Below are 25,267 nucleotides of genomic sequence, written 5' to 3' on the forward strand. Positions count from 1 at the left end.
GAGATCAGAGCGAGCTCAGGTAGGAACATAAACCGCTGAGCTCTTTCTGCTCCTGTCTCCTCCTCTCGTGCTCGTGCTTCTGTCTGATCTGCGCTCGTGAGCTCGCTGCTCGGCTGCAGCGCTACCGCCCCAAAAGGCGAACATAAAAGTGAAAATAGATACTTCTTTGGGGAATAAACTGTAGGAAAGTGCGCATTGGCAGAAAGTAATAGAAGGTTAATTCATGTCGGGACAAGTGGCTTCTGTTGCTGTCTGTATTTCACCTGTCCCTCAGACAAACAGGGAGAACAGGGGCACTTGCCTGGACAAAACGTTTAGCGTAAACTACCAGCTGATTTCTTCAATAATAGTGGAAGCTTGGGTGGTGGGTGCGTGCGTGCGTGTGTGTTTGTGCAGTGTGTGTGTGTGTGTTCTCATGAAGCCCATTAGACTTTCTTTCTTTTTTTTGCTCGCACAGGCGCTACCACTTATTTTTTTTACTCTCACATTCTCTAAAAATAGTCGCATATGCGAGCATTTTGGTCGCAGTCTAGAACCCTGCTATTGGAAACATAATCTGGTGGAGCCGTGAGTAAAAAAGTCTGTCCACTGCTCATTAGAAGTTAACATTAGGGAACCATGACTCAGCACAGCAGGATGAGGATGAACAGCGCCACGGAGCAGTGGTGGAGAGATGATGCAACTGCATCACCAAAGTCATTAGGAAGACTTTGTATATCAAGTGTTGACTGCAGGCTTCTGAATAACGGGTTGGTTCATGGGGGCCCTTGACTGTTGGGGGCCCGAGGCAGCTGCCTGCGTTGCCTTATGGCAAGGTACGCCTCTGCCTACAGGTTCCCGCCCCATCACAGAGTGAGCCTCCTCTCACTGCAACAAGGATCTCTCAAGCGCCTCGCCAGCGCCCGCCTCACCGCCACCAGAGTCACAAGCAGTGTTAACTTTGACAACATATTTTAATGTAGTTTGAGTCTTAGTCCTTTGAATAAAATGTAAAGTAATTTTAGTCGAGATTTAGTCAAAAAAATCGTTTCAATTTTAGTCTAGTTTTAGTCGACTAAAATTGCAAGTAAATTTAGTCGACCAATTAAGACTAATTTAGTCGACTTTGCATTGATAATATTGATTATAATCCTATTTAACCTTGTTCCTCTGCTTCATGGAGCTGCTCCACATGAACAAAGCTCAGAGCTGATCCTTTAGCCATGATTGTAAATGATATGAGGCTCTTTCAGACGGTCAATAGAAGTTTGGATGATTTTAGTCTCATTCAGTCATTTTTATTTAGTCTTATTTTAGTCGACTTTCGACAACTTTTAATTTAGTTTTAGTCCAATTTTAGTCGTCAAGAATAACACTTTGCCTAAAATTAAGACTAAATATTTTAGTCGACGAAATTAACCCTGGTCACAAGCAGCACAGGCCAGGCATGAACGGGACACATTTTACTTTTATAGCACTTTTCCATGGAACTGCACTCAAATATAGCATGAAGGGCAAAAATACTCCATGGAAAAAGTTTAATTTATTTACCTTATTAAATCAAGCCTTCGGGCAGATATACTTATTTCAAGAAGATTGTACTTATTCCTAGATTTGTGTTCAGAGACATTGGCCACATTTATTTAAATAATTTTTTTATAAACAGTTACAAAGCACTTCACACACACCATGTTAAACCTACATTTTAGTTGTGTTGATCTTTTCCCCATGTTTTAAGGCGACTCACGAAGCTTCCTGGATCATACATATTGTATAGGCCCTTCAGTGTAATATTGAGCCTGTATCTGTGGTCCATGACACACTCCATAAAACTACCATGAGAAATGTTTGTGTCAATGGCCCACAGGGGGAATAACAAACAGGTCAGCCTTCACCTATCACTGCACCCCAGGGTCCGATTGGCAAAAATGTTGACTTTGAACAATAAGTTGAACACTCAGGGCGGTTTAATATAAGGGTAACAGCTGCTGAGGGCTGGTTAGGCAGTAAAACACCCAATAATGGCTGCGACTCCAAAGGTTCTGAAAGTCATAAACCAGCGTCATATAGCATGGTTTTAATGGGACTCATGAGACTGCCTCCGGGTAATAGAGAAGTCAGAAAAAGACACACATGACCAGGGAGAAGTCCATGTTTGTCCCATGTTTGTCCCATGACCAAAGTGAGGGTCCTTCAAAGAGCCGCCGGACTTCACACAGCGCTGTCCACGCTCGTCATTAACAAGACAAGGCCAGGTTCATGGGATGCATTCTTTATTTCCAAACATTTGTATCCATAAATATAGGTCTCTGTACAGTCCGTGCGTTGGAGCAGCTGCTGTATCTGTATCTGTGGTCGTAATGATAATTGTGCCGTGTTTCCTGTGTCCTCTGTTCATTCACTGCGGCGAGGACATCCGCCTCCATTTACACGGGAGGGTCACATGACGAGCGCACACATGCCAGAAAGTAATCCCATCATCAGTGTTTTGTAAATGACTAAAGTGAGTTTGGTCTGTTTAGATTCTTTCATTATTGATACAATTCAGTTAGTTTTGAGTCCTCAGCAGAGTAATGTCACTAAACTACTTCCTCTTCATGTCAGAAGTTGACCAATACTCGGCCTGTGTGTGGGTGTCCACATTGCATGGCGATCGGACATGCAGCTGACCACTTCCACCAGGCCGCAGGTCACGTTTGGTTTGTTACGAAAGCAGTGAGCCGAGTGTCCAAATCGTCAGCTACTGTGAGTTTGCTAAACTCAAGTCATAATGGATTTCTGCGACAAAGATCGACCAAATTCAAGATACACTTTATTATTTATGGATAAATATTAGATCTCTTTGATTTGACATGGATTTTGCGTGATTGAAGACGACGGCCTGGATTATTGCCTTTTTGCCTGAGAGAGGAAGCGATCAATCATTTAACAGCTCCAGCTGAAGCTAAGCAGCAAAACATTAGCCACTTCATCATAACAATTCATATTTAAGTGGTTTATTCATGAGCTATAAGCAACACATGAATAAAACAGCTGTTTTTGATTCATTCTGTTGTGTTTCTGTTTCTGTCAACTGTTCTCTCCCGTCTCTCCCACTGCTTTTATTAATATGGTACAGAAAAATTGGCAGCAAAGAAACAGAAGATTTTCCCTGCCGGAATTTTGTCCGTCTCATTTCCAAACATGGTGAGCATGAGTAAAGCCCTGATAACATCACACGGTGACCTGCTCCGTCAGAGTTTACTTTCGAAAATTGCAACATAAACACTGCATCCTACTTGTAACGACCAACGTTACATCATCAGATTCTTGTCCATCTCTTCTTATAAACCGCTATAGTCACTTCTCCTGCTCGTCTCCTCGCTGCGTTTCATTCTTGTGTCATTCCAAGGTTTCATAACAGGTCTCGATTACAGCAGGTCATCATTTTTATTTTTTATAGGTACAACCAATCTAAAAATCAAGACGAAGTAGAATGAAACAATTATTTTAGAATATGAAAAAAAAAAAAACATTTGGATCTAAATGACGCAGGAAACATGTATATATTGTGTTTTTGATGAATGACATTTTGTCAGCAAAAAATATCAAGATGCCTCTCAAATATTGCCTTGCCTGCCAAACTACTGCTTTTTCATGGATATTTCAGACATATAGTCTGGGAGCAGCATGATCTCAACGATTTCCCGGTGGGCGTGATTGACAGGCGGCATCAACCAATCAGAGTAACGTTAGATACGTCGCAGTAACAAGCGGCAGGAAGCCTTTCCAAAAACATCCTTTTTACGAGGAACGCTTCGAGCGCCGTTTCTCGCTCCGGTTTTAGGGATTTAATATTTTCCAAATGATTTAAAACAGACGAAAGAGCAGAAGAAAACCATGTATCGGTCGCCGCGCCGCCATCTTTAATGTTTTGGAAGAGTGCGTGGTGGTGACGGGTGACGGCTTCTGTCTCTTGGTGTGTGATTGGACCGATGTGGGTCACATCGTGAAATGATTGGCTGCGAGCCGCCGCCCAGACGGTTCTTCTTTTGAACAGAAAGGGGGAGTGTCTGGCAGGCCAGGCAGTCTCAAAACACGTGAAGTATCGAACCGTTTCGGTTCAGTCAGTCGTGAACCGATTCAGAACAATTTTGATCCATTTAATTTATTTAGCAGCACAAGTGTAAATGCAGCTGCCTTTAGAGCGCTGGCAGTGATTATATTCATTGATTTTTGAACTATCCAAAGTATTTTAACACTTCCAAATGCGAGCGTGTAGGTGGAGGAGGAGAACGGGAGCCGCCATCATGAGATTTCCACAAGATATTTTGACCGTAAAACTGTCTCTGCGCATTAGCGTGGTTTTATAGTTATTGATAGACCACGAAAAACACCTGACTGATGAAATAATATAACATTATGGATAAATCTCAAGATATTGTAATTCATTTTCAAAGAGAAATGGGTGTCTTAAAATGATGTTTAATACTGTGTAAGTTTATTTTCTGTGAGTGTTTTGTACAGAAAAAAACAAACTGTGCCCTCAAAATAGTAGTAGAACCGAAATGTAATTTTAGTTCAGGGCCAGCCCTAGCCAAGTTGACGCTCTAGGCAAGACTGAACTTTTGCGTTGAAAGCTTGAAATTTCTCGTTTCCAGCACAAAAGGCCGCAAGTCTCTATCACTTTCGGTTCCAAAGTTATGTCAGAAAATCGGCGATGTTGTCGATGGCGGGATCACGGGGTTCAAAAATTAAAGTGCAATTCGGCGCCCCTCCAGCAGATGGTGCCGGCCCTGCTTTAGTGTACGTTGCACCCCTGCTCTCGAACAGCATTAGATCATATTGTCCACAAAGGGTCGATCATCTAAAGAATGATTGTGAAAATAGTAAAGTAGTTGCAACCACCGTTTGTAGGGCGTCTGCTGGAACAAAACCCTTCACATTCTTGAAGTGATATGATCCCATTTCACAAATACTTTGATTGCATGAAATCAAATCTCACAGTAAAACGGGATTATCCCAGTTCTTACGCACTTGATAAACTGCGTTATGTCACCTCAGACTTGTTGGGCTGATACTGAATATGATGTTGTAACGAGTTGTAAACAGAAGTCTAATCTGTCTGGAGGAGAAATGATTAACTTTGCCTCTGGAGCTTTCCACAGAAACACTGGTCCAAAATAAAAATGCTCCATCGAAGTCAGAGAAATACTGAAACCCACTGTTCTCAGTCAAGTTATTCTGCCTAATTGGTTACAACAATAAGTTATGTGAAAAGCGTCTCATCATTATTATAAGTCACCATTGCGTTTAAATCCACTACTGTCGCTTTAACAATGACTTCTGTTTATTCTTTGTTTGAGGGACAATGTGCAAAGAAATGAGGCTCACGGAGACGCACTCGCCACAACCTAAAAAGCCCATTTCCACACAACTGATAGTCCTGTGCAGGGGAAGGCAACGTCAGGCCTGGGGGCAAAATCCAGCCCTCCAGCATGAAACCTCAGGCCCTCAAGGTGAGAAAATGTCAGAAATATTAGTACTATTATCAAAGTTTTAAATATACAAAGCTGACTTGCTACCCCAGGTTTAGTGGTTAAAGCTGGAGAACATAAACGTACAACACTGTTCTGTCCTCAGCTTTGTAGGTTCGCCCTGAGCTGTGAGTGATGGTGCATTCAAGTGATCCTCCGGAACTCGGGCAAACGACATCCCCAGGTGGGGAATTGAGTGGGGAACCCGAGTCAAAACAAGCTTCCCAACTTCCGCACCTGACTGCGAAAATCAGCTGATTTGTCTTTTTTGAGTTTAGTGTGAGCTGTCGTCATCCTCGTAGTAACAAAATTGCGAGTGAAATGCCCGATATCAATGCTGTTAATTTACATGATGTTTTTTTTTTTTAAATGAATGAACCAATGTTTAGCTTTTGAGATGCTAACAACACATTACAGGATTAGCTCAGTTAAGCGCTAATCAATGATAAAAGACTGTATTTATTTGATGACATCAAAATCCCCACTTCCCCACATAAAAACCACATGAACACAAACCAACTGGGGACAATGATGTCACATCTCGGGAACCGAGAAAAAAAGCCAAGGAGCAAAAAAAGACCATTTCAGTCAATCACAATTTAGGATGTGTGAATCGATACCAAAGAATCCAGACTTTTTATTCTTCTTCCACATCAAAACCAACTTGAAGGGATCAATCCTTTGCATTACAAAATGTCGAGAGGAAAGGAAGGACTTTATTTAAATACATATAAAGACAGTCTGGAATTGTGGTAATAGGACCCGGGGTGGGGGGGGGGACGATCACAGCTTGAACAAGAGAGAACCAATGAAACACGAAGCGAGCTTATCATGGAATGTATAGACATTCAAATTGAGAGGAGACTGTCCGATAGAAGTGAAAACTCGGCACTCAAAGCTAGCCGTTAGCTTGTAGCATGAAGCTAACGTCAGGATTTCCCTGTTATATGTACTGATTTGGGATTTTGAACCACTTTGTTCCACTCTGTGTCTCTGCATCTTTATGTGGCAGAAAAACAACCACAATTCAGCAACAATTCTTCTTTGTTAAAGAAGTTGTAATGTAAAAGAATAGCTAGAGCAGGGCTGATGATACTTTTAGGCCCATAAAACATGCACATTCGGCTAATCCTCCAGCTAGAGTCTTAAAGAGTCTAAAATGGCTGAATATTGGCAAACCTACAATAAAATTCATATTCTACCACATTAGGGGGCATTGAGTCTGTGCATTGGAGTAATGGGTCTATACTGTACTCCAGACATCACAGTTATGTAAAAAAAAAAAAAAATCATTTGAAATGAAAGTGCTTGACTTTTTGAGTCAAAGGAACAAAGTGGTCGTCCTGTGGTGTAGAAGTCTTGCGTATCCGGCCTTATCCTGTCTGATCCCGGTAAAGTCCGTTTAAAGTGTGACCAGGATGGAAAGGAGACGAGGAGACGGCGAAGGGAAGGAGGAAGGGAGGAGCCTTTGAGAGCGCTGCGACCTTGTGGAGAGGAGCTGAACTCTGGGGTTACAGCTTTAGGTAACAACAGCAGAATAGATATTTACTTACTTACTTGACTTATTAACTGGAACACGTGAGGAAGCATGCCATTCATAATGTCCACTTTTCACTCATATACGTTTTTGCTAAATGCGACTGCAGATTATCCCATGACACTTAAATAAGCCTTTGGGATTTATTAATTGCAACTATTCAAGCTACAATTTGAATCAATAGCCTTTAACCTTCGAACAATTTGGTTCAATTTAGGTCAGTTTACCCCCTTACCACCCACCAAAACCAAATGCATTCTCTCCTCTTTGCCATTGTCATCACTTTTTATTACCCTGATGTGTTTTTGTCACTTTTTTATGGCACTTTTGTTACTTTTTTGATGCATTTTTGTCAATTTTTTTGCTGGATTTTTGTAATTTTTTTGCTGGATTTCTTCACTTTTTGCTGGATTTGTGTCACTTTTTGCTGGATTTTAGTCACTTTTTTGCTGTTTTTTTTTGCCTTTTTTTTTTGCTGGATTTTTTTCCCTTTTTTGCTGGATTTTTTTTCCTTTATTTGCTGGATTTTTGTCATTTTTGTCAATTTACATCCCGCCAAAACCAAATGCATTCTCTCCTCTTTGCCATTGTCGTCACTTTTTATTACCCTTATGTGTTTTTGTCACTTTTATGCCATAAAAAAAACTTGCTGGATTTTTGACATTTTTTGCTGGATTTCTTCACTTTTTGCTGGATTTTTGTCACTTTTTTGCTGCATTTTTGCAATTTTTTTACTGGATTTTTGCCATTTTTTGCTGGATTTATGTCTTTTTTTTGCTGGATTTTTGTCACTTTTTGTTGGATTTTTGTCACTTTTTTTCTGGATTTTTGTCACTTTTTTTCCTGGATTTTTGTCACTTTTTTTCTGGATTTTTGTCACTTTTTTTCCTGGATTTTTGTCACTTTTTTGCTGGATTTTTGTCACTTTTTTTCCTGGATTTTTGTCACTTTTTTGCTGGATTTTTGCCATTTTTGTCAATTTACATCCTCATTTTCTTCTCGTTTTTTGTCCCTATTTTGAAGAAGCTTTTAGATTTGTAGAATTTGGAGAACAGGAGAAAACATGTTCAGGTGGGAGTTAAGAGGATAATGCTTTTTATCGCCCAAAAACATCCATGACCCAACTGACACAAAGATCTGTCCCATTTTACCTCCCAAGATTGAACTTTTGAGCAAAAACGTATATAAAACTGAAAGAAAATGTACAGATCGTTTTTGAAAAGTGTGCATTTCAATGTGTTTTGGACCATACATATACTATGAAGTACGTAAAGTTACTCCGTGAGGGGAAAGATAATGCTGCCAATCTGCGCCCACAGGCCCCTCCAGCGGCTCACTCCAACACCTCTATCACCTGAGCTACTGTTGCTCCCAGTCCCTAAAACTCAGCCTGGCCCTTTATAGTGGAAATGCAAAACCTTCCAGTAATCAAACGCCTGTGCACAATACACATCGTTTGAAAGAGGAGATGAAAAGACTTCTGGACAACACATAGAGGAGCAGAGAAAACCAAACTGAATGGACATCAAATAAAAAAAGACATTCTCACCTAAGCCTTGTTTTTGCATCGAACGGCTTCCTATCTGGATGTTTTGAAGAGCTATAGGTTATGTGAAGAGGCGGCGTGCGACTTACCACAATCATTTCTGACGGCTCCAAAGTGATGCATTCACAGCCGCGTCGACCTCCCAGCTGCTTCCCAAAACTGTCGAAACAGAGCAGACGTTAGAGACGAGAACATACACTGTGAAAGTGGAAACAAGCGGGACAGCGTTATACAATGTGCTGGTGCCGCTCGGGAAGGAAGAAGATTATATCCACAAGCGTTGAACCTGATCCTCCAGAATAGTGACGAGGACCATGACCCATCACATCACTAAATCAGCACAAATGACACTTTGTCGTCCACATTTCTGATACATTATTTGTTATCTAGAAAACAGAACAGTAATGAGTGAATATTGTTCAGATCGGCAAATGTACAATACTGGGTTCATCTCCAATGCCAAGAGATGTGTGGAAAAAATGAGGAATCATTTGGGGGAAAAATGGGGGAGATTGGGAGAAATAAGGAACAAGTTGGGAAAATGGGGCAAACATTGTGCAAAAAGGAAAAAAAACAAACAGAAATAACAGTGAAAAAGATAAATAAAAATTGTGCAAACATGGGGAAAGGATAAGGGGGGGAAAAAACATTTATTTGAGCTGAAACAACCAAGTCACTGCCTTTAATGCTGTCCCTGGACCAATAATTATATTTATTCGATACCGGTAGTACCTAAAGCTTTTTTCCAATACCAGACTGGTATGGTTTATCAGTCCCCAGGCCGCATCACGTAGAGTCCTAACCCTTTCTGGTCCTAGTTTTATTCCTATGGGGAGTTAGCCATGTTAATAATGAAAGAATAAAAGATCCGCACAACTTTGTAGCTCCCAAGCTTTTTTAATGCTCATCGAGTAGTGACGTTTCTTCAGACAATTAAAACAGCTCCATGTTAGCCATGTTAGCCTTGGTGCGATAAATATAGATTTCAATTGAACGGTGCATAGTAGAAACATGCAGCTCTTGGATAACAACATGTTAAACAATTCACAAAGGATGTCAGCAGTCCATGTAGGATGTGAGCATTTAACTGCAGGAGACCAAGTAGGTACCCTTTAACCACCCTGAGCCAGTTGTGGCGGCTATTTCCGAACATTTGGACAACTTTATTTGGCATTATGCAGTTCGATACCTTGACTTGGTCATTTACAGCAAAGGATTATCTCCAAGATGTTGTTTCATATTCGACATATTTCATTTTCATTCATTTCATTTATTTATTCATTTGAGCAGAAAAAGTATGTCAACATTTTACAGAAAGAAAAAATACAAAACAAGACTTTGTGCTCAAAAGGAGTAGGAAGACGTTCAAAGAACTTATAGTAAACCTACCCCTTATATCAGCGCCTTTTGCTGCAACTTTCAGATGAGAGGGTTTGCATGACATGTCCGTGGGCAACAACAACAACTTGGCCATGTTTTGGATACCTGAAGAGGTCCCACTCTGCTGACTTCAATCGTTTGTTGGGTGTATACAACTCTTGAGGAGAGCGTCCTTATGCCTCAACTATCAGTGAGTTTATGCGTGCAGCGGCCAGTACGTCAGTATGAATAATGTCAGCGGTCACCGAGCCCTCGAAAATACTGAAGGTTAACCTACTGTGTCCTTTAATAACCGTTAGAATTGTAAAACCGGTTAATCATGACATCCCTACCCGCGGCACTTACAAAATAAGAAACGAGGTCCTACACCAACATGGGTGATCTCTGACACTGATCATTTACTTACAGACCAACAACAGTTAGGGCTGTGCAATTCATCGAAATTCAATCACGATTTCGATTATTACACTAAACGATTACAAAATTAGCATAATCGATTTTTTTTTTCTTCTTTTCTGGCAAAGCAGACTTGCATTATTTCATGGTGCTGGGATTATTTTCCCTTCGCATTTCACGTGCCACGGCTCATGCTTTTGCCTGACATAAAAACAAACGGCGCTGGCCAGCAGGGGGCAGGTGTGAAACAGAGACCTCTCCTTAATCGAGGCATACTTGAAATCATTTGTACTTTTATGACTGTTCAGAAAACAGAAAATATTCCGCATAGTTTTTTTAATTAAGAAATATATGAATTAAATACTTTTTTTTTTAAAGGCAACAAATAATCGCTTGAATAATAATAATAATAATAATCAATTATGACAAAATAATCGTGATTCTTATTTTTTCAATAATCGAGCAGCCCTAACAACAGCCCAGTTAGTTAAAATGACATGGGTGAACTTGTTTACAGCCTGCAGGTTGTAGCAACTGTTAAGTCGAGCTCTAGTCACGTCAGACGTGTCTAAGCACTTGGTCCGGGAGAAATCTAGATAAATTGCAGTGAAATCTCATAAAATCAGACTTTGCTTATTTTGTGCGAATGCGCCACATGAAATGCAGACGTGTGTGACCCCTGCATGGGCCGGCCCGGCAGGGATGTTCAGGGAGCCCATTATGTGGCTAAGGTGTAACCGCTGGATGGACTGAGAGCTGCCTGTGAAGATCGATGAGGCTTTGTGGTCCGGAAGACACCCCCATTTCTCTCCACTGGGAATCTGGGCAGAGTTAGCAGCTAAAGTAGCAAAGGGCCAGAGTTTCAATCAAGATGTGTTTCAGTCTATTTCAGTGAGTGTATAATGCCCAGGCAAAAGAGTCAAAAGCGCCGTTATTTAAGTATGTGGAATGCAACAAAACATAGGAACTGTTTGTTACTGAGAAAAAGGAGGCAGAATTTTTTTTTTTTTTTACAGTGCCAGACTTTCTCACGCTTTCTGCAAAATGACAGCTGACGGGAACGCTTTACAACCCACAGTTTTGCTTATTGAATTTAATCCGAGGCAGCACAATAAACTGAATGTTAGAGATGAGATTTCCAAGGAAAAAACACAACGCAGGCCTTTGTCAGATGGATACGGGTGAATGTGTGTGGGACAACAGCGTGTGCAGTGTAGCAGATGCCATGTGGGGTCAGTGGGAATAGAACACCTTTTGTATGTTTGAAGACCAAAACAAACTGCGAGGGGCGGAGAACTATGTTTCGATGGGGCGACATCATAAATGGTAAGCTGTGAGATAAAACACATTACTTTGTTGCAGTGATAAAAACATGAGCAGATGGAGCTACACAGATTATGATCATCGTCCAACAGGGAGAATAAATCCTTTTTTACCTTGATATTTGACTGCACCGGGAGCTTGTCAGTATTAATTACTGCGACTCTGCATACATTTGGGTAATACATGTCTGTACTACTAGGCTTGGAAATGGGCGGGAAATTACAGCTACATTTTCAAAAATAAACAATTGTCCAAGCTCTTAATTTAAAGAGACTAGATGCAAGTTGGACATTTTATACTCACTACTGCCACCTCAGGTCTTATGCGTAACTGCAGGTTCTATATTAAGCTCGTGCATGACGGCACTTCTGACCTGAAGTAACACCCTTGTGAGTGACAGTGCAGGATTTTAGAGGCGGTTGTGGTGAACAGGTCTGAGCTCATTCTACACATTAGGACATGGCTGGAACATGTAGGGGGAGGAAAATACTTGTTTTTAACATTTTTAAACTCTGTGTAGTCCCTTTAAAGTGCATGACACATTAGAGACCATTTTTGCTAAAACATAGTCAACACAATTATATTTGAGATAAATGTTTTTGTGATGTTTACAGTTTCACTTCCTTATTGGACACTGACAGGAAGTGACATAGACCTTTCTCACTTTAGAAAGTGGCAATTTAAAGCTGTTGCCGTGCCAACCACGTGTTGTCAATACATTTGTAAGTGATGATGTAATTTCTCAACTTCCAGGTCCAACAAAACTTTAGGCGTATTCTCGATAATGTGATTTAGCTGATTTTAACCTGCTGTAGAGCCGACTACAGGCTAATAGAAAGATAGAGATTCTTAAGTGATGATTTTCTAACATTAACTATCAAATATTTTTTTCTATACACAATGAAGGCTTATTTTAAATATGTCGTCATTTTGCCTGGAGAAATGGTGAGCTATATTATTCTAATTAGGATTAAAAGAGTTTTACAGCAGGAGATTCAGATACAGTTGTGTTTTTTGCTGTTTGTCGATGGAACTCTCAACTGTTTGGGCCCGGAAGTATGTTATTATTGTGTGTGACGTCACACGTAACACGAGTGTCAAACTGACATGGAACATGTATCATGTTCCCTCGTCCAAAACATCTTCCTTCATTCCCACAGTTTTAAGACATCACATTTTCACGTCAGTGAGTTCTTCTCCTACTGAAGCGCTCCCATCTGTATTTCTTACATTTTATTGCATCATAGTGGGAATACAAATTTGGATTTGCTAGCATGCCGTGAGCTAAAGTGAAAGCTTGTGCTCACTGTTATATAAATGTAGTTCCCGCTGGTGCCTGCAGAGGGTTCTCCAGACCATTTCAAACTCTTGACCAGCCCACTCTTTCACTCTTTCCTTCCTTCTCTTTATAGAGACTAACTTTCAAGTTTTAAAACATGAAAACTCAAAGCTGAGGACGTCAAAACAATATTTTGAAGCTGTAAAAATGTGAGCGTGACCAAAATGATCTCTTTCCTGGACGCGTCTCACATACCTCTGGTCCAAAACTATTAGCTTCTGTTTGACCTCACCTTTATTTTCATACATAAACGGTTGCAAACAGCTCAGGTGCAGCCGTGTCTAACTTTAAGCAACAAAACTCCAAACAGATGCAAAGGAGAGAAAAAAAGAAAAATCATTAAGCGCCGGCGTGGAGTCGTCGCACTCTGCGGGCCTCGGTGTAATTTTAAATCCTAGCTTTAAAAGTGACTTTGAAGGTAAACAAATGAAAGTCCTTGTCCCAAAGCAATAAGCTGCAGCACGGTGTATGGGTTTTTATCAGCTTTTTCAACAAATAAAGAAAATTTATCAAAATATTGGGAAAAGAAGCACTTTTAATATACCGAGATTACGCCTTGGGAAAATATGGGAGATGTTCCTTGGATGAAGAAATGAAGGACCAGCAAAGATCTGTGTTAAAGGCCTCTGGTATTCTTTAGATGGTCATACTCAGGCTATGACGGGTCGAGCAGAGAGATCACACATGATGCTCGGGTTTGGGTCCAGATTTCTTATCTATAATATGATCTCCACCAAAAATATAAGATAAAAGGTTTGTCTAGTGCAGGGGTGGGCAATTCATTTTCATAAGGGGCCAAATAAGGAGCCACAAAAGGGGTCACATGAGAAGCCAGAATTGAGTCGGAGCCGCACCAACAATAACTCAAACTTATTCTGCTCAATTTTGTGTATTTTGAATAGCTGATACCTACCGTTATTTAGTAGGACTAATATTTTCTGTAAATATTTAGCCATGTCAAGCCAAGGACACGCATGTTTGCGCATCATTATTTAGGTTATTCAACTTTTTAAACTATTTTTAAACAGAGTTTGTTGGAAATGAAGCGATGCACTATAGCGGGGGTCTCCAAGTACATTTCCCTGGTCCAAAATATATCGTGAGTGTATCGCCGGGTCCATAAACAAAATCCTGGTAATTTCTTTAAAAAAATCTTACCTCCGCACCGGAATGGCTGGAGACGAGAAACCTGTTTAGTTTGTTGTTTATGCTCCCTGTAGCTAACCATCAATGTGTTACGTTAGCAAAGCAGACGCCTATTCAGCCTGTTGTTTTTTCATTTGGCAATGTTTGACTAGTGCGACGTGTATTCCGGAAAATACGATATATTCTTGTACTCGTCACGTCATATTATTATGTGGCAAGTTATATTATATTTAATATTAAAAGCAAAAAGGAAAAAAATGCCAGTGATGTTGCAGTTCATGACGTTCCAGACGGCGAGATATGAATAAATCTCTTCACACTCTTTACAAATGTGTCTGTTTGGAACTTATCGTGTTCCGATGATGGAAATGGGAAATGTGTAAGGTTGTATGGTTAACATGTTTTGAAGCTCTCTTCCATTTGTGGAGGAAGGGCCCAAACCAAGTGAGGTCTCCCAGGGCCCATAAGCAGAGGTGTACACCCACACACACAATGGCAGTCTTTGGTGTTTTTGTGTCAGCATCGACGTGAAAGTCCCCAAAGCCGCTGACATCACTGTATTACATGGTAGCTGCCGGACACTCTTCTGTTTAGACATGGCCGCCGCGGAGAGGAACAGAAACAGAGTAAACTGCGGTTGAATGAGTGTAATCTGAGAGGGGAGTGAAGTTGGCTCGGCCCCAGCTCAGCACGTTCCCATAATTAAAACCAGCAGCTCCTCGGGACTTTAACGATGCTGAGTCGCCGTTTAGCGCGCCAAAAACAGCAAGATGCCCCGCTCCCATGGATCACACAAGAAACGAGCTGAAGACCACAACACTGAGCAGGACGACATGAATGAGAGAGAATCGAGACAGAGGCATCAGAGGGAAAAGGACTGCTCAGAGAATTGTGTTGTTGTTGTTGTTGTCATCAAACCAAGACTAAACCAAGTCAAATTTATCGATGCCTATTCAAAGTATTGATACTTTTAATGTGCGCCGTCAGACTGATCAGAGACTTGGATTTGCAGCAGGAGTTTTCCGTTTTTTTCTGATCCGAGCAGGAGCGAGCCGTGTCATTCTCCTCCTCTGTCGCTCAAGCCGTGGCTTTGTATAATATACATGTGCGCCGGCGGCCCATCTGCTAAACTTGGAATATCCTGCGTATAAATTATCTTTGAGAACTGAAACCAGCGCATTCCATCTGTAGCTACCGGCGTTTTGACAGTGTGGGAGACGCAGAGGCGGGGCCAGAACGCAGAGTCCAGCTTCAAACCAGTGTCTGATGTTCAGAATGAGAACCCCGGGCCACTGAGACAAAGAAAAACACTCGGATTGGCCTTTGTTTTAAGAATACTTCCAAAGTTTTGTATTGAATTAGGCCTCGTCTACATACGTATTCTTAACAGCCTATCACTCAGACAAGACAAAATTGTTTAACCTCTTAAAGCAGTACTAAGTAACGTGTTTACCTTAATAAATCCTTTTCGTCGTCCCTGTGGGGGTAATACAAGTGTTTATGGGATGATTGGAGGGTCTTTCATCTCCCCCTGGTGTCTCTGACCAGAAAACCATGTTTGCAACTTGACTGCCACCGGTCCGGAGAAAGCAATACACACTAATGTAATCACGAAGAAGAAGCTAACATGCTAACGGGCAAAGCTAACTGCGGGTTAACTTCACTTTAAACAGCATTTACAGCAAAGTTTGAGTGAAAAAAAATATTTCCATTGTATAATTGGATGCACAGTAACCCTCTCTCCCTTCGCCTTTTCTGTCGGCGTAGTATTTACTCTCCAAGACAATTAATAAGTAAAAAAATCGTAACTTTCTACTACACCTGCAGTTGCGCTTATGGCCTCTAGGGTGAAGAGTTACTTAGTACTGCTTTAACTCCCGCCTGAACCGAGAGGATCTTTTTCCTCACGTCATCAGATTTTTTTTCCCATCATTTTTTTGTTGGGTGTTCAACTCCTTTTTGTAACTTTGTCATTTTTTGGTCACTTTTTGTCACATTTCCATCATTGTTTTCATCTCAGTTTTGTTGCTATTTTCACACCTTTTTTCCAGAAGCTTTTGGACTGGGGTAAAGCCAAACTGGAGAAAATGTAATCCGTTCAGGTGGGAGTTAAGGGGTTAAAGGTGGAAAACTTGCGCGAGTTCATTGTAATAATGGATGAAATGGGTATTTCATTATGTGTGCTATATTCACTGTCTTCAATCACGTCAAAGTGGGGGGTACGTGACTGGTCTCTCAAAGCTTCTGGGGGTACACCGCTCCAAAAAGCTTGGGAACCACTGCCATTTCTGATTTCATTCACTACTTTAAGTCTTAGTGTTATTTACTAAATTCTTACAGCTTTGGTTTGTTTTCAGCTGAGTGTCTTGTATTGTAACTACGGCAGGGTACTGTTACCATTTTTGTTAGATACCAGTACTGAAAACGATTTCGATACCTATAAAATATTTGTCATCTAGAACCAGAAAACAGAACAATAATGTGTGGAAGACCTGCAAGTGTACAATATACGGTTAGGCGATATGGACTTAACCTCTTAACTCCCGCCTGAACCGAAAGGATCTTTTTCCTCACGTCATCAGATTTTTTTTCCATCATTCTTTTTGTTGGGTATTCAACTCATTTTTGTAACTTATTTTGTCACATTTTTGTCATTTTTCTTCATTTTTCTTCATCAATTTTTTGTAATTTTTTGTCAATTTTTTATCAATATTTGTCATATTTTTGTAATTTTTTTGTCACATTTTTGTCATTTTTTCTTCAATTTTCTTCATCAATTTTTTGTCATTTTTTGTCTATTTTTTATCAATTTTTTGTCATATTTTTGTATTTTTTTGTCACATTTTTGTCATTTTTCTTCAATTTTCTTCATCAATTTCTTGTCATTTTTAGTCAATTTTTTATCAAATTTTTTACTTTTGTAATTTTTTGTCACATTTTTGTCATTTTTTCTTCAATTTTTTTCATCAATTTTTTGTCATTTTTTGTCTATTTTTTATCAAATTTTTGTTATATTTTTGTCATTTTTTCGTCAAATTTTTGTCATTTTTTCGTACATTTTTTGTCAATTTCTTGTCACATTTTTGCCACTTTTTCATAAATTTTTCGTCACGGTTTGGTCAATGTTTTCTCACTTTTTTGTCACATTTCCATCATTGTTTTAATCTCAGTTCTGTCGCTATTTTCACACCTTTTTTTCCAGAAGTTTTTGGATTGGGGTAAAGCCAAACTGGAGAAAATGTGCTCGGTTCAGGTGGAATTTAAGGGGTTAAAACATGCATCATGATATTTTTTGGTATGTATCACGATATGACAATATGATATAATTAAATGAACAGATTTTTTATTTATTTTTACTTCACCCACTGAGATAAAAAATATAATTTTCATGGGAGTCCTGACCAAGAGGCAGCAAAGGAGCTACAACTACAATGTCAGCACTGGTTCAAACGTCTGTCTCCACGTGCTCTTGAAACACTGATATTTGTGAAGTGTGTCCTCGGCCCGGGTGAGGTTAAATAGATCATTTTGCAGACTCATTTTGGCACGCACTTGAAGTCAGAGGAATTCCATTAGGTTTCCTCCAGGAAAATTAAATTATTCACCAGAGCTACAAAGTATCATCGGCTATAAAAGGGCATTTTCATAAAGTGTGCTGTTTTGGGGTGAATCCGGGGACGTCCGAGGCCCATTAGCGGACCATCGATTCTCCTCGATTCTCCATCTTTAATGCAGCTCGTGCAGAAAAGAGGATTTAAGTGAAGGAACTTTCGAACTTTTCGCATCAAGTCGTAGTCATATCCATCAGCCAATTGGGATTACTCGACATGCAGTTCCCATTCACGCTTTAGCAATCATTGGAGAAATCCTGTTCTGTCTGGATAAAAGAGAGGGTGGATTCGCCATGATGCCTTCGCGGTCTCTTGTGTGGAACTCGTCAGTCGCTTCTCTCTCCTCTGTATAATTGACACTTCAGCAGCAAACGGACGACACATTGTTGACCCCAGTCATTCCACGGATAGTTTGGCCAGTTAAACCGAGGTTAAAAAGTAACTCTTCTTGGCGCTCGGATATTTGTAGGGTTAATGATCTTAAGAGTTTGGTTAAAAGCAGAACAAATAAAAGATCGTTGGCGGTTTGAAAGCACTTCATGTGTGAAGTGCAGTAGTATCGGTTTGGAAAGTTTGGAAACACTTTTAATGAATCGGCTTTTCTTTATTTTCAACACTGTTTCCATTGTGTGAATCTGACTGAAGACATTAAACTATGAATGAACACACGGGATTATCTAGGAAACAAAAAAGGGTGAGATAACTCAGTGGGCCCTTACACAGTCTGAAGTGTAAACATTTCTGGTGGCTACATCGTGAAGCTCATTGAGAGGGGATTAGGGAAATTGGTTCTTGACCCATCCTCAATGCCACTGGGGCGACCTGTGGGAACAGTGGGCCGGCGCTCGGGGACCCACCTCCAGATGTGGAGCCAGGCTGAAGGTCAAACCCTTGGCTGGTAGATTAACCGATTGTACATTTAGTGGGAAACTGATAGGGCTGCACGATTTTGAGGAAGAACCTAATTGTGATTTTTCGGACAAATACAGCGATTGCGATTTGCAATATTTGATACATTATAAACTGTTAAAATGATGAGTGAAGGAAGTTACTTTTAGACTTCTGGCTCAAATCGCCTCACATTAGATCAATACACAATAATCTACTTTCAAAAATATTTGGTTTTATGTGGACACTTCTGGAGGAGCTTCCCCGACATTCGGAGAGTATCTCTGGGGGACAGCCACGTGACTGAAACAGAACGTCTGAACACTTTAGAATCTGCTTCATGGAATCTCAGACAAACTTTTACCTGTTGCAGCTGCGCCTGAGATCGCAAAGCTCCACAACATCTTTCACTCAGAGACGGAAGAAGAAAAAAAAATCTCTTTAAGTCACGTTATTGCAGTAGTCAGTATATTGCAGTATCGGTAAACCTTGCAGCCATAGAAACCGGAGTACTCGGAGGAAACGTACACAGACATGGGGAGAACATGCAAACTCCACACAGAAAGGCGCTGTCCAGGTGGGAATCGAACCCGGGACTTTCTGGCTGTGAAGCATGAGCACTAACCACCAAAGCATTTATCAAAGACCACTATTTTGAAAAATCTATTTCATTTTTTTTTTTCCGTTTAAAACTTAACCTCTTAACTCCCGCCTGAACCGAGAGGATATTTTTTCCTCACGTCATCAGATTTTTTTTCCATCATTTTTTTGTTGGGTATTCAACTCTTTTTTGTAACTTTTATGTCATTTTTTTGGTAATTTTTTGTCACATTTTTTTTGTCATTTTTTGGTCATTTTATTGTCATTTTTTTGTCAATTTTTTGTCAATTTTTTGTCATTTTTTGTCATTTTTTGGTCATTTTTTTGGTCATTTTTTGTCATTTTTTGTAAATTTTTTATCACATTTTTGTACTTTTTTGTCAAATTTTTTGGTCATTTTTTTGTCACATTTTTGCCACTTTTTCATCAATTTTTCCTCACTTTTTTTGTCAATGTTTTCTCACTTTTTTGTCACATTTCCATCATTGTTTTCGTCTCAGTTTTGTTGCTATTTTCACAGCTTTTTTCCAGAAGCTTTTGGACTGGGGTAAAGCCAAACTTGAGAAAATCTGCTCGGTTCAGGTGGGAGTTAAGGGGTTAAAGGTGCATAATGCAACTTTTTATGAACAAAAAAGTTGATATTTGTGCATATTTGACCTTGTAGTGACCCAGAGGCTGTATGAGTGGTCAGCATGGCGCCTTTACTTTTGATCACAGTGGTCTCTAGGACGCTCCAGGATCAATTGTTTTGTAGGTTTTGTGGTGAGAAGTTAAACCTTCCAAAATCTGTAAAAAGTAAAGTAGATCCTACACCACAGTTAGTAATAAAAAGCACCAATACAGAAATGTTCTTCTAGTCCAGTCTGATTCTTATATCGCTCGACACCACTGTTATATCGCACATGGAGATTTACAACATTTTCGACACAAACTACCAAAAGAGCTCCTGTAGCCCCGCACGTTACAGATTGTACCCAGAGAAGAGCGCTGGGCTCTGGGCTGGAGTGTTTGTCTGAGAGCTTTTAGCTGGAGGTCATCCCACTGTGACAGATCTCTCCACACTCCGCTGAGGCGAGACGCATGGTCCCTGTCAACAACATGTCGCAGTCTGCCAACTCTCCCCCTCTCTTTCCACTCTTTACCTCTGTGCGCTGACAGGACTGAGCTAGGACTATATCAGGACTGAACCAGCGCTGAATCCATCCTAAACTAGAAGGGAACAACCAGAAGGAAAACACGGTTCAAGTAGTGCTATTTCCAGGCAATGAAGCTTAAGGAACATCTTTTGTTTGTTGACGTGATCCTTTTGCCGGTGCTTTATCCATATTTCCTATAGTGAATGGACTCTTCAGAAAGAATGTTCACTGTCCACTGTATAAACCTGCTGTTGCTTTGCCTCTGCCGAGGGACTACAGGTGAAAATCAGCTTGTAGCCATCTTTTTCCTCAAATAAGTGGATCATTGAAAAACTAAGCAAGATACAAAGATTTGTTCAGGCAAACTTTTGGACCTAATATACCAAAAAATAAATGTGCATATTCAAACCTGGTTCAATCCATTATTTAGATTCTGTCGCTGGAATATAAATGCCTTCATTTCAGATGAAAAACAAAATGACAGAAAACTTAAGCAATGCATTTCTTTCCCTCATATATATGTCACAGTAGGGCTGCTCGACTATTGAAAAAATAATAATCATGATTATTTTAGTCATAATTGAAATCACAATTATTCAAACGATTATTTGTTGCCTTTAAAAAAAAAAAAGTTCAAGTTTGCCTCGATTAAGGAGAGGTCTCTGTTTCACACCTGCCCCCTGCTGGCCAGCCCTCACACCTGCGCAAGCAAACTGAGCAGCGCGGCCTGATGGCAAAAGCATGAGCCATTGCACGTGAAATGCGAAGGGAAAGTAATCCCAGCGCCGTGAAATAATGGAAGTCTGCTTTGTTAAAAAAAATAAATAAAAAAAAAACATTTAATTGTTGTTGTTTTTTTGCGATAAATTGTTATCGAATTTCGATTAATTGCACAGCCCTATGTCACAGCAGAAGTTTCGATGATATCTCTCAATACTTTTGTTCTATTCCATTTCCCCTTAAACCTATTAATTATTTCACAACAGGATCATGACAAACACAATACTATCTATTATAGAAAACGCTATCTCAATGGCCGCCGCCTGGGCGCCGCCATGTTTATTTCCCATACCGACTTTGAAGCTAAGCAGGGACGGGCCTGGTTAGGACTGGGATGGGAGACCGTTTGGGAACACCAGGAAGCCTGGCGACAGTACTGAGTGTGTGCGTGGTTGGTGCTGCCGTGCGTGTGCGCGCATCCAAACAGGGCGGTGTGTGTGTGCGTGTGCGTGTGCGTGCGCGTGCGCGTGCGCGTGCGAGTGCGTGTGTGTGTGTGTGTGCGCGTGTATGTGTGCGCGCGCATCCAACCAGGGCAATGTGTGTCATTGTCACTCACCTCTAACCTGCAGACGCTCCGCACAGGTACAGTTACGTCCTCCAAAACACATCTGCGTGTCTTTGTTTAAGTCTCTCCTGCAGTGAGCGAGGCTGTGGTTCATTTTACATCCAGGGCTGCGTAAAGTTAGAGACGCAGACAAATGCGTAACATCCAATCCTGCCCATATACGTCTCCAAAGCTTTGTCTCCGAAAAAACAGTACACGCTAAACTTTGCCCAAAACCTGCTCAAACACGAGCCTCTAATCAAACGCGCTGCTCCGACTGATTTATCCTCCGTGTGCGAAAAAGCGAAAATGACACTACTACTTAACGAGCGCATGGCCTGCACTGCGTTGTTTTTTTCCTTTTTTTTTACTTTGCTGCTGTACCATTTGTTTTCTATTTTGCTTTCAGGTATTGTGAGCCCAGAGGTACTTTTTATTCTAATGCAGCTTTGAATGCATTGCCAATTTTATTGTAAGGTTATAAATACTGTCTAACAACGATCATTAGGCTATTTCAGTTCAAAACCTACTCATTATTTATTTTTTTTGTACACTACCGTGATGCACCAAACCACGGGTCCTGCACCGTGACCCAAACCGTTAGAGCTGAACCCCTAATATTTATCCATAATTATCCCACTGTCTCTTGAATTCTATTCCCTGAGTTTAGCGAAAATATTGTCGATGTAGTTTATAAGAAAGGAGCACGGGTGCATCAAACACTCCAATTGCAGTTTGTTTGACATTATTTTTAGCATTCATTATTTTACACATTTGTAGTGGCCACAGTTTTTGGAATGGGTTGGGAACCACTGGTCTACAGCTGAACTGTGTGACGGGTTGGACATTTCTTTGTAATCACTCATAATCTCTGAATATCACATGTGGAGACTAGCGAGGCCCGGCCGAAGGCCGGGTCTCAGCTAGTATAATATAAACGTGTTTGCGGCCTGACTCGAAGAATAACAATCAACAAATGGATCCAAAACAATGATCAGTTTCAGCCCTAAAAAGTCCCGACTGTGGGTCTATTCAGTGTGACATGGGTGAATCCATCAGCAGCCGTGTCACAGCCTCTACTGAAGCACAGCTGCGTCTCTGCTGTCTGGAGCTGCTCCACGATGATGGATGAGCTACAGTCACAGCAAGTCGCTAAACTTTCAGACATTTAAACAACCAGCACTCGAAATGTACACGTAATGTGTTTTTCCAGAGACAGTTGGGCTTATCACGTTAAAACAACTCTTATGAGCATTTTAATCATGTTATTTACAACACTGGGACACCTGGAGTCAGATTCGTCATCCGGATTAAGGCTGGTATTGGATCAAAAGTTTAGATCCAAGTTTTGATGCTGTTGGTCCAGGGGCAGCGTTAAAGGAAGTGATTTGGTTATTTCAGCTCAAACAAAAATAAAGTTTTGCCCCCAATTTCTTCCCCCATTTTTCCCTAATTGTACTTTTTTTTTTAATTATTTCTTTATACTTGTCCCAATTTGTTCTCGTTTTTATTTTTACCCAATCTATTCCCCATTATAAAAAAACAATACTGTAAATGTGCAGACCTTTCGCATATTATTGTTCTGTTTTCTGGTTCTGGATAGTATAGGTATCAGTATAGAAAACCAAACATCATTAAAGAAAAAATGTAACGGTACCCGGCCCTATTCCTGAAGCAGCTCTGCGCTCGAGTGGGCTCATCACGGCACCATGGATTTGCTAGCATGCCATTACATAAAAGTGAAAGCTAGCCTCCTTTTACACATGATTCTCACTTCTGCCTGCAGAGGGTGCTCCAGACCATTTCAAAAAGCCAACCTGCCAATGTGCTGTCCACCATTGAAAAAACCCTCACATTTCGGATGAAAAGTAGACTTGTTTGAGACACTCTGGCACCAGTTTCAACCTTTGAAAATATTGCAAGTGTTCTGTCGTTTATTAAGGTGCACCAGACGAGACTTTTAACAGTTTTAATATGAACAAAGGGCAACAACCATCTGCTCCCATCTGACGCAACCAAGCGCTAGCAGATTAACATAAGGCTGAAAAATAATTAACGGGCCGTCCTCGGGGGCCTTCGCTTTATTATTCCCTACGACGCTCGTTGATTAAACTGAAAATTAAGTGGTGGTCTCGTCACACCTCGGCCCAAACGTCCTGCAGACAGGTCTTCATGACGCTTTTTAATGGTGATATTTTGATGAACAGGAAAACAGCGGGAATATTGAGCTCTGAATAGGGCCGCACCAAGGGGAAAACTGGAACATGAGATACATTTCACAGATTTCACTAAACCCCGTCAACATGGTCAACGTGGAAAATACTCAATCAGAAATAAATCTATGACAAACTAAACGCCATGCATATCCAACATCATGCATGTTAACCTCATAACTCCCGCCTGAACCGAGAGGATCTTTTTCCTCACGTCATCAGATTTTTTTCTTTCCCTAATTTTTTTGTTGGGTATTCAACTCATTTTTCAACATTTTTGTCATTTTTTCGTCAATTTTTTTCATCACATTTTTGTCATTTTTTTTGTAATTTTTTGTCAATTTTTTGTAATTTTTTTGTCAAATTTATATGACACTTTTGTCCTTTTTTCGTCAATTTTTTAACCTCCGTTTTGTCACATTTTGTCACATTTTTGTCATTTTTTTGTCATTTTTTTTGTCATTTTTTGTCACATTTTTGTCATTTTTTTGTCAAATTTTTATCACATTTTTGTCATTTTTTCGTCCATTTTTTAACGCATTTTTGTCACATTTTGTCACATTTTAGTCTTTTTTTTGTCATTTTTTTGTCACATTTTTGTCATTTTTTTGTCACATTTTTGTCATTTTTTGTCACATTTTTGTCATTTTTTTGTCACATTTTTGTCATTTTTTGGTCAAATTTTTATCACATTTTTGTCATTTTTTCGTCCATTTTTTAACGCATTTTTGTCACATTTTGTCACATTTTTGTCTTTTTTTTGTCATTCTTTTGTCACATTTTCGTCCTTTTTTGGTCACATTTTTGTCATTTTTTTGTCATTTTTTTGTCACATTTTTGTCATTTTTTGTCACATTTTTGTCATTTTTTTGTCCATTTTTTGTCAATTTCTTGTGACATTTTTGTGACATTTTTGCCACTTTTTCATCAATTTTTTCTCACTTTTTTGTCACATTTCCATCCTTGTTTTTGTCTAAGTTTTGTTGCTATTTTCACACCTTTTTTCCAGAAGCTTTTGGACTGGGGTAAAGCCAAACTGGAGAAAATGTGCTCGGTTCAGGTGGGAGTTAAGGGGTTAATGAGGCTGCAGTGCTCCCCTGCTTTCACAGTCTACCGAGGCCAATCTTGATCCAGAATACGGTCAGCAGCACCCCGATTCTAAGCACGATAAAAAACATTGAATTGTAAACGTGCCCACCCAGTTGACCGTATGCTGTTTGATAGCACCAGGCCCAGCGTCACCTGTCGTGTGGCTGAAGCAGGTGAGGGTAAAGTCAGCAGAAAGATGAGGGCGGTGTCGGGTCAGAGACAGCTGAAGTGCTGTAAACAGAGC

At 40.3% G+C, this 25,267-nt stretch overlaps 1 protein-coding gene across 8 annotated transcripts in view; it reads right to left on the reverse strand.

Moving 5' to 3' along the window:
- The window catches only part of rapgef6 (Rap guanine nucleotide exchange factor (GEF) 6), a 195,498-nt gene that overhangs the window by 116,429 nt on the left and 53,802 nt on the right, over positions 1-25,267 (reverse strand). For all 8 annotated transcript variants that reach the window (XM_079566299.1, XM_079566302.1, XM_079566301.1 and 5 more), the window contains one exon: positions 8,668-8,737. In XM_079566299.1, coding sequence (XP_079422425.1) covers positions 8,668-8,737 — 70 coding nt within the window. The remainder of the gene's footprint in view (positions 1-8,667; positions 8,738-25,267) is intronic.

The sequence above is a fragment of the Gobius niger genome, assembly GCF_951799975.1.
Source record: "Gobius niger genome assembly, chromosome: 11".
In the NCBI taxonomy this organism is placed as follows: Eukaryota; Metazoa; Chordata; class Actinopteri; order Gobiiformes; family Gobiidae; genus Gobius; species Gobius niger.